This window comes from Manihot esculenta, chromosome 15 (genome assembly GCF_001659605.2).
Source record: "Manihot esculenta cultivar AM560-2 chromosome 15, M.esculenta_v8, whole genome shotgun sequence".
NCBI classification, from domain to species: domain Eukaryota; kingdom Viridiplantae; phylum Streptophyta; class Magnoliopsida; order Malpighiales; family Euphorbiaceae; genus Manihot; species Manihot esculenta.
In genome coordinates, this window is record NC_035175.2 from 26,701,841 (window position 1) to 26,721,883 (window position 20,043).

The 20,043-nt window shown below is 33.0% G+C and overlaps 1 protein-coding gene across 1 annotated transcript; it reads left to right on the plus strand.

Annotated features, from left to right (window-relative positions):
• Positions 1-16,160: 16,160 nt before the first annotated feature.
• LOC110601317 (transcription factor bHLH71) lies at positions 16,161-18,799 on the plus strand. The gene is made up of 3 exons (XM_021738410.2): positions 16,161-16,959; positions 17,323-17,745; positions 18,461-18,799. The coding sequence occupies exons 1-3, from the start codon at positions 16,567-16,569 to the stop codon at positions 18,554-18,556; spliced, it is 912 nt and encodes a 303-aa protein (XP_021594102.1). The 5' UTR covers positions 16,161-16,566; the 3' UTR covers positions 18,557-18,799.
• Positions 18,800-20,043: the final 1,244 nt, after the last annotated feature.

Here is a 20,043-nt window from a genome sequence, read left to right on the forward strand (position 1 = left end):
CAGTTTATTTATTTTCAGTTGTTTACTTGGTCTTGATAAGGAAAATAGGTAAGTATCAATTCCCTGTGGATTCGATCCTTTTGCCACTATCTACAGTTGTAAAATTATTGATAACTAAAAAGGTTATTTTTGACTGGCTTTGACAACCGCACAGTCAGGTACCTGTTGGCTCACTTTTACCTTTGCTTCTGGTCTTTTGAGTTACTGGTGCAGTTCTTTCTGTTGCTGGTGCTAAGGCTGTCTGCTTCTTAGGACAATCCCTCATAATGTGATCCATAGAGCCACATATGAAATAGGCTCCCGTCAGCAGTCTGCAAGTACCAGTATGTCTCTTTCTACAGTGGTTGCACTCTGGTAGAAAACTTCTTCCTAAGCCTCCTGAATTGGCCACAGAAGTAGTCTGTTGAACAGGCCCACTTGCTAAACTCTGAGCTGATTTTTGGCCCTGCCTTTGAGACTGGCTTGATCTAGCAGGTTGAAAACTTTTATGTCTCTTACTAGAGCCCTGTGAAGCTATCATCTGTTCTTGACTCTGATTCTGACTGTGAGTCCTTTTTTGCTGACTCCTCTGTCTTCTACTCTGGTCTTCTTCCCTCACTTTCTCTACATTTAAATCTGCATTCACCAGTGCTGAAAAATCTCTAATTTGAAGGGCAACCAGAAACATCTTGATCTCGGTGTTTAACCCTGTAGCACCATACTTTCTCAATTTATCAATAGGCGGCCTAGTTGGTGCTGGTGCTGGTGCTGGTGCAGGAGCCGGTGGTGGAACTATAGTTGGCTGAGCTACTCCAGCCACCTGCCTGAAAATCTCTGTTAATTGTTGTAATAAGACCTCCTGCTCTGGCCTTCTAGCACCAGGAGGAGCCTGTGGCGGTGCATGGCCAATAGCCTCAGTCAGTACATGACTTTCTACCTCTTCTCCGACTTAAAGTTCTCTTCGTTCTTCAGTCATCCTATAATATTAAAATTCATAAAATAGATCTGCATCAGAGTTATATCAGAGTTACATCATATCTTTAATATATATGGCATATACATATTCCTATACCTAACTATTTATCCACATACTGCCTAGAGTCGACTAAACCTGCTCTGATACTACTAAATGTAACACCCCCTACTCGGTTATTTAATTAACCAAGTTGAAGACATTACATTTTATAACAGTTCTCTTATTTTTACTTTAATTTATATCATGTAAATCATGAACATTTTTTTTCTCTTTTTTTTAACCGAAAATCCGGCAGAATTTCCCTTGAAATTAATTTCACTTATGAATAGTAAAATCACACTTCTATAAATTTCAACTTTAACCCTCAAACTTCTTTCAACATTGACAGAGCATAATTTAGCCCATTTTATCATGATATTCTTGATGTTTATTTGCACCTTTTCTGCCTAATTTTGTGGTTTTAATCATGTTTTGCAGATATTAGGTGTAAAGATACAATATGGAGAAAATGCTCTTAAAACTGCCAAAAAGTGCCAAATATGGAAAGTTCCAGAAAAGGAAAGTTTTCATATATGGAAAGTTCCAAATAAGGAAAGTTTTCATATATGGAAAATGTCAAATAAGGAAAGTGTCAAAAAGCACAATCAGCAAACTGTCTGAAATTCGAACTGCAGAATCTTTCCTGCCTTATTTAGAACATGTGCCAAGAAAGGAAAGTTTTCAAATAAGGCAAGTTTTCAGAAAAGGAAAGTCTTCAAATGAGGAAAGTGCAGAGGCAAAAGCAAATAAGGAAAGCTCAGTCAGAAGATTATTTGAATTTCGAATCGCAGATCTTTCTTTCCTTGTTTAAAGATGTGCACACACTGCAGCAGTCATATCTTCCTGTTTAGGCAGTAAGATCTCAAGGAGATGCTCTTTCTCTTCTGCGTTCAGCATTCAAAATTCAAACGAAGGCTGCACCTAAAAAGGAAAGACTGGACAGATATCTTTCCACTTCTGCACATTAATGACTGCATTCTCCTGCCTATTCTGCAATCCATGCGCGCGCCACCTCTTCTGGAAGCACGATCCGTGCGTCCTTCCCCTTCTGAAAGCCTTGGTACATGCATATTTCCTTATGAACATCAAGCCACGACTTTTCTTCCTCTATTGGCAGCCTTGGATCGCTCTTCCTTCCTTTTCAAGCACAAGGTACGCTCCTTTCCTATTCTGAAGGCAATCTGCGCGCCAACTTCCTTCTGAAGCCTTGCAGTCCGATTCTTTCCTCTTTTGCAACAACTTGGGCAGCAAGTTGCATATGGGCAGACCCTTGGGCAGCCTCTACACTAATTAGGAAGCAAGGTCAGCATCTAAACTTATTTAGGAAGCATAATCTGTGCCTCCTTCCCTTTCTGAGACCAAACCGCGCGCACCAACTTCCTTCCGCAGTGCATTTTCGCGCAGCCTTCCTTCTGAAGCCGAAAAGCGCGATTCTTTCCTTTTCAGACACATCTTGGGCAGAAAATATCACTTGGGCAGTAAGTACGACCTAGGGCAACACTTTTCAACTATAAAAAGCCACATAAGAAGCCTCTACATGGTCTTTACACACCACCTTGGAGACACCTACGAATTCACATCTCTTCTTCTACCTTTCTTTTTTTTTCTTTTATTTTTATTTTTGTTTCAGCCATGAGAGGCTGAAATCTTTTATTCTAGTTGAAGAACAAGTGAAGCTTTAGTTGTATTGTGGATTGAGAGACTTGGACTACATTGTTTATCTTTTGTTATTCAGTATTCTTGTGATTTCATGCTTAAGGACATTATTGCTTTGTTATTTAAGATCTCCATTGATTTTTGTGCAAAGTGATATATTGTTGGTTTGAATGATTTTAAGTCTGTAATTGCTTGAATTGTTTAAACATAAGAACACTTGGTGTAAAAGCCAAGGAATTGCATGATCTAGTGTTATCTCCATGCATGTGGGTGACTAGAATTGGTTCTCTCTATTTCTTTATGCGATTGACTTTTGTAAAAGGCCTGAGGCTCAAAGACGTTCTTTGGCAATTGTTAATTAGTAATTAATTGGATGACTTTCCCTAATTGATTTAATCTTAAAGAGAGATAATGGATGTGAGAAGCTTCTTCAATCTCCATGGCCAATTTATTGAATCAACAAAGGAATATATGAGTCAATGATCAATCCCATCAACTAAAGTGAATCTGAATCTTCAACTAGAGCTTTTCTTATCATTGTTTTCTTTTTATTTTATTATTCGCTTATTTTATTGCTTTCAGTAGTTGTTTAATTAAATCAATCTCAAACCCCCCATTTTACTTTCAGTTATTTGGTTTCAGTTTTATCTCGTTTCAGTTATTTTTGCTTTCAGTTTATCTCGTTTCAGTTTATTTCTCTTTCAGTTTATTTTTATTTCAGTTTTGTTTTAGTTTATTTTCTTGGTCTTGAAAAGGAAGATAGGTAAGTGTCAATTCCCTGTGGATACGATCCTTTCACCACTATCTACAGTATTAATATTGTTGGTAGCTGAATTGATTATTTTTTACCGGTCTCGACAACCGTTCTGTCAAAATTGATAGTGGTGAAAGGATCGTATCCACAAGGAATTGATACTTACCTATCTTCCTTTTCAAGACCAAGAAAATAAACTAAAACAAAACTGAAATAAAAATAAACTGAAAGAGAAATAAACTGAAACGAGATAAACTGAAAGCAAAAATAACTGAAACGAGATAAAACTGAAACCAAATAACTGAAAGTAAAATGGGGGGTTTGAGATTGATTTAATTAAACAACTACTGAAAGCAATAAAATAAGCGAATAATAAAATAAAAAGAAAACAATGATAAGAAAAGCTCTAGTTGAAGATTCAGATTCACTTTAGTTGATGGGATTGATCATTGACTCATATATTCCTTTGTTGATTCAATAAATTGGCCATGGAGATTGAAGAAGCTTCTCACATCCATTATCTCTCTTTAAGATTAAATCAATTAGGGAAAGTCCTCCAATTAATTACTAATTAACAATTGTCAAAGAACGTCTTTGAGCCTTAGGCCTTTTACAATAGTCAATCGCATAAAGAAATAGAGAGAACCAATTCTAGTCACCCACATGCATGGAGACAACACTAGATCATGCAATTTCCTTGGTGGTGCACCAAGTGTTCTTGTGTTTGAACAATCCAAGCAATTACGGACTTAAAATTATCCAAACTAACAAATATCAATTACCTTGCAATCAAGAATCAATGTAGATCCAAACAACAAAGCAATATTGAAATCAAGTATGAAATTGCATAAATATTGAACAACCAAAAGATAAACAATGTTTGATCAAGTCTCTCAATCCACAAAACAACTAAAGCTTCACTTCATCTTTACTAGAAAAAAGGTTTCAGCCTCTCATGGCTGAAACAAAAACCAAAAATAAAGGAAAAGAAGAAAGGTAGAAGAAGAGATGTGAATCTCGTAGGTGTCTCCAAGGTGGTGTGTTCGGTAGCCGAAAGGTGGTGGTTTTAGTTTGCGCAAGGCTGATCTGCGCCCCAAGATGAAGTGGTGCGATCTGCTTCTGTTCATTCTGCGCATGGCTGCAGTCCACCTGTTGGATGCAACAGTCAGTTTCTTTTAGTTCTGGCTCTTTCTGGCTCTTTTTCCTGCAAAGATCATCATTTAGTATATCATCTTGATTTACATGAAAAACATCTTTACTCAAACAATCAGTGATATCTAAATCAACAACAAGTTCTGTTTGATCTGTTTGTTTGGACAAACAATTTTCTGGTTGTTTCTCTTCAGCACTTTGTTCTTGCACGTGTGAACTTTCATCATCATCCCATACATATTGAAGCTCTTCCTCACGTCTTAACATGTCTGCTCTCCATTTGGCGGTTATTTGATCCACTTCCTGTTGGACACATTGCAAAGTCTCCAATATCTCATAAAGATTAGTTCTGAGACTTTCAGGTATTGCTTGGGCTTGATAGTTTTTGTAGTAGTTAGCCCTTTCATAGCCATAATTCGGATGGTCTCCCCAAAATTGATTGTAAGTGTCAAGGTAGGGATCATATCTTGGCTGTCTATAGAATCTTTCACATGCATGTACTTGTTGGAGTTGTTGTACTTGATGAGCTCGTTCAGCTTGGTCTATAACAAAACTTCTCACAGTAGAGATTAGTTCATAAAGTTGAGAAAGACGAAAAGGTGTACTTACCTCGTCCATGATTCCAAGTGACATCTTTTTTTTTTAATTTTTTTATTTTTTTTTTTCAGATCCGCGATAGGGTGTTCTTCGCAGTACAGATCAGGTCCTGAAAGAAAAATAAACAAGTTAGATCAACTCCCCGGCAACGGCGCCAATTTTGACAGAGCGGTTGTCGAAGCCGGTCAAAATAATCAATTCAATTGCCAACAATAATAAAACTGTAGACAGTGGTGAAAGGATCGTATCTACAGGGAATTGATACTTACCTATTTTTCTTATCAAGACCAAATAAATAAACTGAAATAAAAATAAACTGAAAAAGAAGAAAACTGAAAACGAGATAAACGAGATAAACTGAAACGAGATAAACTGAAAGCGAAACAAACAGAAAACGAGATAAACTGAAAACGAGATAAACTGAAAGCAAAATAAACGGAAAGCAAAATAAACTTAAACGAGATAAAACTGAAAGCAAATAACTGAAAGTAAAATGGGGGGTTTTGAGATTGATTCAATTAAACAACTACTGAAAGCAATAAAATAAGCGAATAATAAAATAAAAGAGAAAATAAATATGAGAAAAGCTCTAGTTAAAGAATTAGATTCACTTTAGTTGATGGGATTGATCATTGACTCTTATGTTCCTTTGTTTGATTCAATAAATTGGCCATGGAGATTGAAGAAGCTTCTCACATCCATTGTCTCTCTTTAAGATTAAATCAATTAGGGAAAGTCCTCCAATTAGTTACTAATTAACAATTGCAAAGAACGTCTTTGAGCCTCAGGCCTTTTACAAAAGTCAATCGCATAAAGAAATAGAGAGAACCAATTCTAGTCACCCACATGCATGGAGAAAACACTAGATCATGCAATTCCTTGGCTTTTACACCAAGTGTTCTTATGTTTAAACAATTCAAGCAATTACGGACTTAAAATCATTCAAACCAACAATATATCACTTTGCAACAAAAATCAATGGAGATCTTAAATAACAAAGCCATAATGTCCTTAAGCATGAAATCACAAGAATACTGAATAACAAAAGATAAACAATGTAGTCCAAGTCTCTCAATCCACAATACAACTAAAGCTTCACTTGTTCTTCAACTAGAATAAAAGATTTCAGCCTCTCATGGCTGAAACAAAAATAAAAATAAAAGAAAAAAAAAGAAAGGTAGAAGAAGAGATGTGAATTCATAGGTGTCTCCAAGGTGGTGTGTAAAGACCATGTAGAGGCTTCTTATGTGGCTTTTTATAGTTGAAAAGTGTTGCCCTAGGTCGTACTTACTGCCCAAGAGATATTTTCTGCCCAAGATGTGTCTGAAAAGGAAAGAATCGCGCTTTTCGGCTTCAGAAGGAAGGCTGCGCGAAAATGCACTGCGGAAGAAAGTTGGTGCGCGCGGTTTGGTCTCAGAAAGGCAAGGAGGCGCAGATTTTGCTTCCTAAATAAGTTTAGATGCTGACCTTGCTTCCTAATTAGTGTAGAGGCTGCCCAAGGTGCTGCCCATATGCAACTTGCTGCTCAAGTTGTTGTAAAAGAGGAAAGAATCGGACTGCAAGGCTTCAGAAGGAAGTTGGCGCGCAGATTGCCTTCAGAATAGGAAAGGAGCGTACCTTGTGCTTGAAAAGGAAGGAAGAGCGATCCAAGGCTGCCAATAGAGGAAGAAAAGTCGTGGCTTGATGTTAATAAGGAAATATGCACGTACCAAGGCTTTCAGAAGAGGAAGGACGCACGGATCATGCTTCCAGAAGAGGTGGCGCGTGCATGGATTGCAGAATAGGCAGGAGAATGCAGTCATTAATGTGCAGAAGTGGAAAGATATCTGTCCAGTCTTTCCTTTTTAGGTGGAGCCTTCGTTTGAATTTTGAATGCTGAACGCAGAAGAGGAAGAGCATCTCCTTGAGATCTTACTGCCTAAACAGGAAGATATGACTGCTGCAGTGGGTGCACATCTTTAAACAAGGAAAGAAAGATCTGCGATTCGAAATTCAAATAATCTTCTGACTGAGCTTTCCTTATTTGCTTTTGCCTCTGCACTTTCCTCATTTGAAGACTTTCCTTTCCTCATTTGAAGACTTTCCTTTTCTGAAAACTTGCCTTATTTGAAAACTTTCCTTTCTTGGCACATGTTCTAAATAAGGCAGGAAAGATTCTGCAGTTCGAATTTCGGACAGTTTGCTGATTGTGCTTTTTGACACTTTCCTTATTTGGCATTTTCCATATATGAAAACTTTCCTTATTTGGAACTTTCCATATATGAAAACTTTCCTTATTTGGAACTTTCCATATATGAAAACTTTCCTTTTCTGGAACTTTCCATATTTGGCACTTTTTGGCAGTTTTAAGAACATTTTCTCCATATTGTCTCTTTACACCTAATATCTGCAAAACATGATTAAAACCACAAAATTAGGCAGGAAAGGTGCAAATAAACATCAAGAATATCATGATAAAATGGGCTAAATTATGCTCTGTCAAATACCCCCACACCTAACCTTTTGCTTGTCCTCAAGCAAACAAACACAGTTAAACAAGCTCTCTTTACTTTGATCCTTTTTTCCACTTAAGCTCTTACTCTAGACCCCTATTTTGAAGCATTGCAATGAAGAATATATGCATCAAGGTTACTTACCTCTTTCCTTGTCTCCCTTTACTTACCATGGCTAGGATTGGTTTTCCTCAAGAGAGAGATCATACATGCACATTTTATTTGTTCAATTAAAGACTTATTCTAGCTTTCAGAGTGACTTGCCCTTACCTTGAAGTACTTTGTTCAGCCTTTTTGCACTTTAATCTTGCTCGGAAAAGTCACCAACCTTTTGACGTGAAGGTACATATTGGTGATACCCACCCCCAGTTACTCAGTTGGTCACCTGTCCAAGTGGCTACTAGCTCTGTTCATAGTCTTTTGACCATTGGAACAGTTTTCAATTTGGGCTCATGAAGTCTAGGCCTTTTCTGAATTTATTTTTCTCAATGATTTGGGCAAATCAACACCAATTGCTAACACAAGTCACATTAAGTTCATTCACACATCAAACAATTCATTCTCTCTAATGAGTGTCATCAATATATTTTTCACCATGGCAAGCTTAAAGATTCAATTCAAAGGCAATTCCCAAACATGAATACATCTCATTGCAATTGATTCAACATAGGTTTAAAGAGTTATCACATTAATGGGGTCATGGAAAGAAAGTTCATCCAACATAGTTCATCAGTTTGAGTAAAGCAAATCAAAAAGAAGATTGTGGATGTGTGTGTTATTGAAAACAAAAACGAAAAACTTAAAAACTGTGGCTAAATAATCTGAAAGAAACGCAAAGCATGAATCTGAAAGGAAATCTGAAAGCAAAAAAAAAAACGCAATATGAAAGCAAGCTAACACAAACTGAAGGGAAGAACTGAAAGCAAAAACGCAAACTGAAAGAGAAAAAAAAAAAACTGAAAGGAAAATGCAAACTGAAAGGAAAAATGTGTCTAAAGCAAAAAATTAAAAATTTCAGAGATTCACACCCCCACACCTAAATCATGCATTGTCCTCAATGTATAGAAAACATAAAAGAACAAAGGAACCGGAGTACTCCCCTGGTGTGGTGTTGTATGGTGCGATCCACTTGGCAAGTTGCCTCAAGTAATTGGGGGAGGAAAAAGGGTCCCAACAGAATTAAGTGAATAGTGTAGCACGCCTTTTGATTTGGTCATAACCCATCTTATTTCTTTCATGTACTCATGAAGCAACATGATTAGCTTCTCCTCTTTCAGATGAGGTGTGCCTCTTGCCCTTATGTTTGCATTTTTGAGATGATTGGGCAGCGCTTTGAACTCCAGTTCATATTTCTCTATGGGTAGCTGCAATTTAGTACTGAATTCAGGCAAAACAAACTCTACCTTATCCAGCGGTTTGGGCAGGCATAGATCTACATGCTCCTTTGGTTTTGGATCTTGGATTTCCACTTGTTCATTGTGTGCATGGGCTTTCTGTGATGGAGGAATGGCTGAATTGGATTTAGTTTGCCCCTTCTGTGCAGAACTTACCTGAAATGGAAGACTGATATGCGTTGGAAGCTGTGGTGAGAGGTTCGGCAGCCAAAAGGTGGTGAAGTTCGGCTTCCAAAAGGTGGTGAAGTTCGGCAGCCGAAAGGTGGTGGTTTTAGTCTGCGCAAGGCTGATCTGCGCACCAAGCTGAAGTGGTGCGATCTGCTCCTGTTCATTCTGCACATGGCTGCAGTCCACCTGTTGGATGCAACAGTCAGTTTCTTTTAGTTCTGGCTCTTTCTGGCTCTCTTTCCTGCAAAGATCATCATTTAGTATATCATCTTGATTTACATGAAAAACATCTTTACTCAAACAATCAGTGATATCTAAATCAACAACAAGTTCTGTTTGATCTGTTTGTTTGGACAAACAATTTTCTGGTTGTTTCTCTTCAGCACTTTGTTCTTGCACGTGTGAACTTTCATCATCATCCCATACATATTGAAGCTCTTCCTCACGTCTTAACATGTCTGCTCTCCATTTGGCGGTTATTTGATCCACTTCCTGTTGGACACATTGCAAAGTCTCCAATATCTCATAAAGATTAGTTCTGAGACTTTCAGGTATTGCTTGGGCTTGATAGTTTTTGTAGTAGTTAGCCCTTTCATAGCCATAATTCGGATGGTCTCCCCAAAATTGATTGTAAGTGTCAAGGTAGGGATCATATCTTGGTTGTCCATAGAATCTTTCACATGCATATACTTGTTGGAGTTGTTGTACTTGATGAGCTCGTTCAGCTTGGTCTATAACAAAACTTCTCACAGTAGAGATTAGTTCATAAAGTTGAGAAAAACAAAAAGGTGTACTTACCTCGTCCATGATTCCAAGTGACAACATCTTTTTTTTTTTTAATTTTTTTATTTTTTTTTTCAGATCCGCGATAGGGTGTTCTTCGCAGTACAGATCAGGTCCTGAAAGAAAAATAAACAAGTTAGATTAATTTCCCGGGTCACCCGCGTGACATGTATGATCAATCCCATCAACTAAAGTGAATCTAATTCTTTAACTAGAGCTTTTCTCATATTTATTTTCTCTTTTATTTTATTATTCGCTTATTTTATTGCTTTCAGTAGTTGTTTAATTGAATCAATCTCAAAACCCCCCATTTTACTTTCAGTTATTTGCTTTCAGTTTTATCTCGTTTCAGTTTATTTTGCTTTCCGTTTATTTTGCTTTCAGTTTATCTCATTTTCAGTTTATCTCGTTTTCTGTTTGTTTCGCTTTCAGTTTATCTCGTTTCAGTTTATCTCGTTTATCTCGTTTTTAGTTTTCTTCTTTTTCAGTTTATTTTTATTTCAGTTTATTTATTTGGTCTTGATAAGAAAAATAGGTAAGTATCAATTCCCTGTGGATACGATCCTTTCACCACTGTCTACAGTTTTATTATTGTTGGCAATTGAATTGATTATTTTGACCGGCTTCGACAACCGCTCTGTCAAACATCAACACAATTTCAACTCACATCAAACACTTCATAACCATTTCATTAATCTCAACACAAAAACTTATACTAATAACCAATATTTACACCAAAAATTAAAATCTTCAAATATATCTAATTCACAACCATATACAACTTCATCTCTAGATATTTATGTACATGCCATATTTCCAAAATTAACTTTATATAAAATTTACAAAATATACCCTAAGATAGTTAATGATGTAACTCTGGCTGGATTGATGTAGATCTTGATCTACTACTACTTGGATCTACAACTTGTGCGAGGAAAAATAAATTTTTATGCGCTAAGCAAATTGCTTAGTGGTGCTCAACTCCTTTTTTTTAAATAAAATATTTAAATCAAAATTCATTTATCAACAATAAATCAAATAAATGACAATAAACTATATAGCAAATAATTTAAAATAATTCTAAATCATATTATTATTTCATATATATATATACAGAGTTGAATTTCATAGTTTTTTTTTTCATGTAGAAAATTTTATTTTCTCTTAATACATTTATTTATTTATTATTTTTATTTTCTTTTTGGCCCCTATAAATTTAAATGGGACTGTTAAGTCAGATAATGAAACTATATTTGTAGGGCACAAAGTGCCAAATAACTGTATGACTTAAAAGAGTCTATAACTGTAGTGGTAGAGTATATCAGTCGTACCTGTAGGGTACCAATCAGTGCAATTGTAGTGCAGTACTGCAAGATCTGTATATGGCATGTCACACCCTTAAACTAATTCATAATTCCTACCAAACTTACTAGCCCAGACTTTAAATAATTTATACATTTAAACATGAGGACAAAAACTTTCAATACAGTGTAACTTTCAATACAGTGTAACTTTCAATTATTCAAACTATAATACTTTATCATATTACAACTCTGCTTTTAAATATTGTCATATCATGTAAATCTATTAATTTAATTCAACTACATAAATTAAAAATTCATAATTTAATTCTTAATTAATTAACTACTATTATTTTTATTATTATTATTTTTTTCTAATCTAATATCTTTTTCTATTTATCACGATACACTATATCTCATTTCTCTTTTTTTTTAATTTTTATTTTTATCTAACAACTTTCTTTCATCTCTAATTTAACTAATTTACAACGTTTAATATATAAAAAGTAGTATTTCTTATTTAGACTAATAATTATTTTATTATTATTATTACTATATCTTCGCCAAATTACATTCCTATAAAAAAAAGTAGAGACATTCCACTTGGTCTATAACTTGAGTTTTACTCAAATTACATATTAATTTCAAAATTTTCTATTTATCAAATTTATCATTTCTTCAAACTTTAATCATACTATATAATTAAAATATTATTTACTTATCTAGTTCTACTAAGGTAGTAAAATTTTCAAATAAAACCTAATTAACAAATTACTGAATTTATTTAAATAAAATTGAGCACAAACCTTAAACCTTCGAAAATCTTCTACAAACTTAAAATTTTATAATCTTCTTTTCCTTTTCATTTAGAGTTTCCACTCTTCCCTTCTACTTCTTCTTCATGAAAAATAAACAAATAAATCGTATTAATACAATATTCTTCATAAATATTCACATAAAAATGATAAGAAATATTCCTACGTCAAAACCTCTAGCATACCTTTAAATTTTTCAACACTTTGTTATTATTCACTCTCCCTCAACCTTGAATTTTCTCTCTAATTTTTCTTCTTTTCTTTGAATTCTACCTTAGAAAGGTGTTGGAAGAAAATGGGTAATTGATTGAAAGTGGAAATTTGAAGAAATTTGGTGCATAAGAGAAAAAATGGAGAATGGAAATTTTTTTTAGTTCACGGCAGAGGAAGGAGAATCGGAGAAGATGGGTTTTTCTTCTAATCTTTTTTTTTTTTTTTTTTAAGAAAATTTATTTGGCTAAGTAGCTAGCAAAGTGCCACTTATTTTTAAATTAAAATTTAATTTATCTTCTTCTTTTTTTCTTTCTCTTTTATTTTATTCTTATTCTTTTTATTATTTATTTATTTATTTTATTTATTTATTTATTTATTTTTTGATTGTTACATGGGAGGTGGATGACAGTGGTTAGGGATTTAATTCCCTTAACCCCTTAATTCTCCTTAAATAATTTCTAAACCATATGTAAAATTATTTTAGATTAGAGTGAATTTTTCATATATCATATATATATATATAAATTTTTTAATTTAATTAATTAAATTAATCTCTATTAATTTAATTAATTAATTGATCATTTAATTATAATTAATTAAATTAATTTTTATAATAATGCCAAGATTGATACTTATGTGTGTGACTTTTTAAGTTCATAGTCAATTGACAAAAGGAATGGAAATAACCTTTCCATATACCTCGAATGGCATTCTATGTATTCTCGATTCCTATAAACTATAGTTAATGTCTAGCATAATGCACCATGACTAACCCAATTAACAATGAATGTATTATTTTATTTAATTCGAACCATGATCATAAATTACTATGTACTATAATTCTTTTATTACAAAATCCCAATCCAAGCTAGGATCACAGTAAATGTCAAAATTTTAATACTATGTATTATATGATCTTACTTAATTTTAATTTTTGATTAGCAAAACTTACATTAGAAACTCTTTTTAATTAAGTTATACTACCTCGGTCAAGGACGTGTTATCAAGAATAATTAATTCGGTCATAGGACTCCGCCGTTTTCTCAACATAATAAATCCCGTCTTGACTAACCCTTTACCTCCATAACTTGAGCCAACACTCGCCTAATACCCATACATTGTACAAGTATGTAAGTGATATTAAATTCAAATCACCTACACATGAGACAATTGGAGTATCAAGTCTAAAGACTATATATACTATTATAATCTAGATGAATAAACATTGACAAGAGTACACCCCATGTATTATTCATCTAACACCACTAGTTTGGTCCACTCATTACAATGAGCGCCCAACTATATCTACCTAGACATCACATATCCTATGGTATGCGACTTATCACTTTAATACATGGATATCACTATATTGATCAGTAGAGGCAGATATAGATGACAGTCTACTCTGGATGAATCATTTTTAATGAGACATCCTACAACTGTGAACATTTTATAACATTTTGTACAAGTACATTCTATCATCGTATTCTCAACTTCTTGAGAATATAATGACTGCCAAAAGCTAATAGAGAATAGATTATATTTAATTATTTAAATAACCTTTAATTAATTAAATTATTTATTATTTATACCTAGGGATGTAAAATTATATTAAATCAATACTATAGTGTATGACTTTAGAGCACATATTTCACGCACACGCATCAATTTAGATGTGAAATTTTACGGCAACACAAATTCTATGCATAAAATCAATCGAGCAATCAGACCTATTTGGCTTTTTCATACTGATAAAAAAATGTTATGGCTCTCTAAATTTTTTTTTTAAAAAAATTATTCACGGAATGTCTTTTAATTTTCATATATTATTCTTATTTTTCTGAATTTTTTAATTAATTATGAATTTTTAAAATTACATACGTAAATATAAAATTTGAGTCAATAACAACATAGTACTCGATTTTTCAAGGTCCTATAACTTAACATTTAGATTACTAAATAGGGTGATTCTTAAGTCTAATATCAAGTTCGACAAGTTTAATAGCTATTATGTTATGCATTTTTCATGTTTTTGCCTCTAACATAGTTCCATGTCATAAATACAATTAACATGCATATTATAGCTCGTTGTGTGATAGCTCTATTGTGATTAGAATAACTCAAAAAATATAAGTTTTTTTTGTCGTCTTTCTTTTTTTTCTTATGCATTCTATATATTTAGGACTTATCCATAAAATTTCATAATTTTATGAGTATTTTTGCTATTTTTTATTCAATTTTGATTTTTGGTGCTAAAATTATTGATAATTAGGTAGAGATTTTTTGGTAGGATCTCTTTGTGTTTTCATGCTCTTGGTTATTTGTTCATATTTTTTTATGTGTTTTAATATTTGATTTCATATTATTAACTTGTGTTTGAATATTAAAAAAGGTGGTAAAATGCTGCTAGAATTTTTCTTTGGTGGCTAGGGTTAGGCTAAGCCTTTCTTTCATAGTTGGGAGATTCGATTTGCTTCTTTTTGTTTTTTCTAGATTTATTTTCTTTTAATTTCAGATCTAAATGGGTAATTTAATTGCTGTTTAATTGTTGTAACTTCCTCAAATCTTGTTATTTCTTTCCTTATTTAATTTATTTTTGTCATATTTTAATTAATCTCTTGCCACATTTAATTTTTTTTCTATTTTTTGCATGTCATCCTTAATTTATTTTCTTTTCATGTTTGCATAATTTCTTTCCTTATCTAGTTTTAGTACTTATCATGGTTGTGAATATCCCTTCTATATTAGAGTTAATTTCTTACCTAAATTTAAAGAAATAAAAATATCTCGTATATTTTTTATTAATTTCTTTCCTTAATTAAAAATATTTCTTCCCATATTTGAATGATTTTCTTTCCTTATTTTCTTTTATTTTTTAATTTATTTTCTTATGTTTTTTGGTTTGCTTATTTTATATTTTATATTTTTCAACTATGGTAAGTTGGATTACAGTGAATTTCTTTGTTGGACTTATGGAGCATAGAGAGAAAGTTCATTTGGACATGTAGGCCTATTAGAATATTTTGCAAGGTTCTTTGCAAAGAGTAATGGGCCTATCTTGTAATAGCTTAGGCTTAATCAATGAATTTTTATGATTTTATAATTTAATTTTTTTTTTCATCTCTCATTTTTTATGGTCGTTGGGCTTTGTAATCTATAATGAATTTTACGTGATTAAAATTATATATTAGACTATTTAAATTTATGAAAATAAATTTTAAATTTAAAAAAAAAAAAGCTCTAGGAGTAATGACTTCGATTATTTAATCGCTTTTATAAATTATTTATATTTTTTTAAAAAATAAAATCTTAAAAAATGGGTTTAATTGATTATGGATTAAATTATTTTTTAAAAAATTTAATATGGATAAAATTAAATAGTGTTTATATGGATAATAAATTAAATTATTTAAAAAAATTCTGTGGACAAACTGATTTAACTCACAATATTTTATTTATATAAAATTTTTCAATCAATTTAACTTTAATTTTAAAATTTTATTTTAATATATATATATATATAATTTTTTTTAAAAAAATGATTTATTTTATTGAAAAAATAAAATTTAGCTCCCGAATCAAATTTCAGATCCCCTCATCATATGTTAAGGAAATTTTGAACGGCTCAGATAACAACAATAATCAGCATCTGGAGAAGAAAAGCGTTAACATGCATAGTGTAAGATGGATTGTCAAACACATATGAACAAACCTCCCCTTCTATCTAAATAGAGAACATAAGAATCTAGGGTACGTGAGCCGGTCATTTGCCGCAAAGACCAACACAGATTTGAATGTGAGGAGTTGCTTTTACACAGCTGCTTATGTTGTTTGTATGCTTGTTTCTATATAGATTTGGGTCCCCCACCTCACCTCACCTCTCTGCCTCTCCATTGCGGAAACTGTGCCAGCGTTGACAGCATCTGTGAATCGGGAAGGAAAACCCAAACAAGGATATGAGAGAGAGAAAAACTCTTTCATTTTCCCTCACTTTTTGAAGCAGAAAAACTCAACTTTTCTGCCCCTCTCACGTGCACCGTATCCTTCTCTTTATCTATATTTATCCTTGTAAAATTTTAACCCACCCTCCCTCTCTCTCTCTCTCTCTCTCTCAAGTTCTAGAGAAATGAGATTTGCTATACAAGTGATAGATTGCATTATTGAAATGCAATTTTTTCACTGAGTTGGGGTTGTTCAGGTTGCATTTGGAGATGAAGTTATAGCTTAGATAATCACTTCAAAGAAAAATGACCCTAGAAACACTATCTTCCAATGATTTCTTGAATTTTATCATCTATGACACAGTTTCTGCAACATCTTATGGTAGCCAGGACGCTTTAGAAACAAATCTCTTTTGGGAGAGCAGTTTAAAATCTCAGGACCATGGTGGAGCTCTGAGCAGCTGTTCACTAAAGACTCAACAAAGGCGCTCAAGGGAACCAGAAGCTGTTGACTGGAAGCAGAATTTGGCTGTGCAGGGAAGGAAGAAACGAAGCAGAAAGCCAAGGGTATGCAAGAACAAAGAAGAAGCTGAGACCCAAAGAATGACACATATTGCTGTTGAGAGGAATAGGCGAAAACAGATGAATGAGTATCTGGCCATTCTGAGATCTCTTATGCCTGAATCTTATGTACAAAGGGTATGTTTTTCTTTGCTTATCTTACCACATTAATGTCTTCCCATGAGAATTTTCCGCCATGCAATTTTGGCAACCTTTATTCTAGTAGGAATTTGATGGGCGGTAGCCATTCCAAATTCAGATATTAATAAATACTCTTCCTTGCAAGATTTAAACATTTTGTTTGCAAACCAAAATACACAACCATAATGGGTGCCATAATCTCTCTCTCTCTCTCTCTCTCTGGATATGTAATTATATTCAACTGCAAATTCCGAAACAAGTACAGAACTTATTAATGGGAAAAAGAAATACACTACTTTTCGACCTCAATCAGTCTTTAAGTAATTTTTCTCCTTGACATAAACATGGTTTTGTTTGTAGGGGGACCAGGCCTCCATAGTAGGTGGTGCCATAGAGTTTGTTAAAGAGTTAGAGCACCTCTTGCAATCTCTTGAAGCTCAAAAGATTCAACTGCTACATGGGTTGAAAGGATCCAGTGAAGATCCCACCATTAGCCTTGGAACCTATAACTCCCAGCTTCTACCCCCTTTTGCACAATTTTTTGTGTATCCGCAGTACACTTGGTCTCAAATCCCTAACAAGTATACATCCAAAGCCAAAGCAGCAATAGCTGACATTGAGGTCACTTTGATAGAGAGCCATGCAAGTCTTCGAATTCTCTCAAGAAAAAGGCCTAGACAGCTCCTCAAGTTAGTTACTGGATTTCAGACACTTTGCCTTACCATTCTTCACATCAATGTGACTACCATGGACCTATTGGTTCTCTACTCAATCAGTATCAAGGTACATGTACGGATATATATGTTCCCTATTTTTGGACCTAATTATATAAACATTATTAAGAAAACATCACCCCTATTTGATCCCTAAACTTATTTGTTGTTCGATTAGTTTTAATTTGAAAAATATCCTCGATAAAGCTGATTAGTAAATATTTTTATAAAATTGAATGATTAATTAATTAGTTTTCTCATGTTATAAGAATTAAATAATAAAATTAATATTTAAAACTAATGAAATGACTAATTAGCAAATTTTATTAAATTTAAAGAATATTTTAATGTATTTTTTAAAACCGATAGACTAATTAAAGAGTTTTCATATACTATAGAAATTAAATAGTACATTTTTCCAAATTCTTTATGCTATTAGGTATGGTCTCTGTCAATATTATTATAATCCCGTTAGTATTAAAGTTGAAGTTGGAATCTAAAATAGGTATGTATGTCAATTTGCTTGATGAAGGAGTATGGCATGTATATCATTTATTATCAAAGTATACATAATTCATAATCTTCTATACTCAAACAATATGGGATATATGTATTGATATAAATTTATAATGGTGTTCAATTATTGTCATATGGGGAAGAATGGGCAAGCCTGATGTTGGTCTATAGTACTTGTGCTGCTTTCTACGTTAAGAAATAAATGGTTTTGCTTATAATTTTAGAAAATAATGGAGTTTTGGACTAAAACTTGTACTTTCTTAATGCAGCTTGAAGAAGAATGCCAACTCACTTCTGTGGATGACATAGCAGGAGCAGTCCACCACATGCTTAGAATAATTGAGGAAGAAACTTCCCTATGTTGATAAAGCAATTTAATGCCCAAAATGCCCTTTCGTTCGGGAAAAATCACGAGAGTAACATCGACTTGTTAAATTTGTCTGTTGCAATGAAGTTTCTGATGTTCTTTTCTGCTGCCACAGTACTCATGAGCTGTGTTTGGTTCCTCTTGGTTTTAAGTTGTGGACTAGTTTATAAAGGTGGGACTTAGAAACTCGGATTTTGCCACGCAACATGAGAAATGGGAGGGAGTTTTGATTTTGTAGCCACTTCTAGCTGCTAGCAAAAGGTCTGGTTTTCTGTTTTGATGAGGAAAACGTAAAAAATATATATTTACGTACAATAGTACTATTAGAAAAAAAAAAATTGTATACTTAGATTAAGTCTACATAAACTCCTAATATAAAATAAAAATAAATCTCACATAAAATCTTATGAATTTAAGTTATGAAAACCATGTAGATCAGACTACGCAAAAATCCCCCACAAGTATTTCAATACAACTATTTGCGCTTCTAATAATTAATCGGCTAGCGTAGAAATCGATAGAGCATCAGTTCAATAAGAAGGTTCAACCTCTAATTATCAATGTTTCAGACATTATACCACACTTTATTTGAGGGGCTAAACTAAAATTGTAATAGTATATATAATTTTAATAGTTTAGTTGCACATAAAATTTAAAATTTTTTGCTATTTAATAATTTAATTCATTGGTTGAACCTAATATTTTTTACATTTTAGATTTTAATCTAAATATTTAAATTTTAGATAAATTAATCCAATATTGATGTATTTAAATGTAATTTTGGTCAATTTTTAAAATTAAATTGAAAATAATTAATTCAATAGTTAAATATGCAGTTTACACATTTAATAGTAACAATTTTTATTTTACCGTAATAGTTATGAATATTTTGTAATAAAAATGTTATTTAATCCAAAACAGCAACATATATAAAATATAAGAATAATATATTTATTATAAAATATTTATAATTATTGCTAAAAAAAATTCATTTACCGTTAACGTTGTGAACCACATATTTAACCGTTAGATTACTATTTTTGTTAGAATTAAATATACCAGTTAACTATATAGTTAAGTATTGATATTGCTAAAACTAAAATGATGATGCGGCCGAAATGGAGTTGTATTGTGTTGTGATTATTTAATCCCGCAAGACAGAGAAAGTGAGGTGGTGGGTGCTCACGGCAGCCAGTCCGACGCTCAAGTCAGTAAACTGAAGAGTATGGTGAATGAAGAACTTGAGGGTATTAGTGCAAGAGAATTGCATACTTTTACCTCTGTGATTGTTCTCCTTTTATACTGTAAGAAGGTGAGGATAAATATGACATTTTTTGATAATTTGATAATGATGTGGCAAACTCGTTGGTAAGGGATGTTCACCAGCTAATTGATCAGGAATCCCATGATCATAGGCATAAAGGGCATTTGCTAGAATGTAGCTATTAATATTAATTTCCTTATAGGGCCTCACCCTAAAGCTGA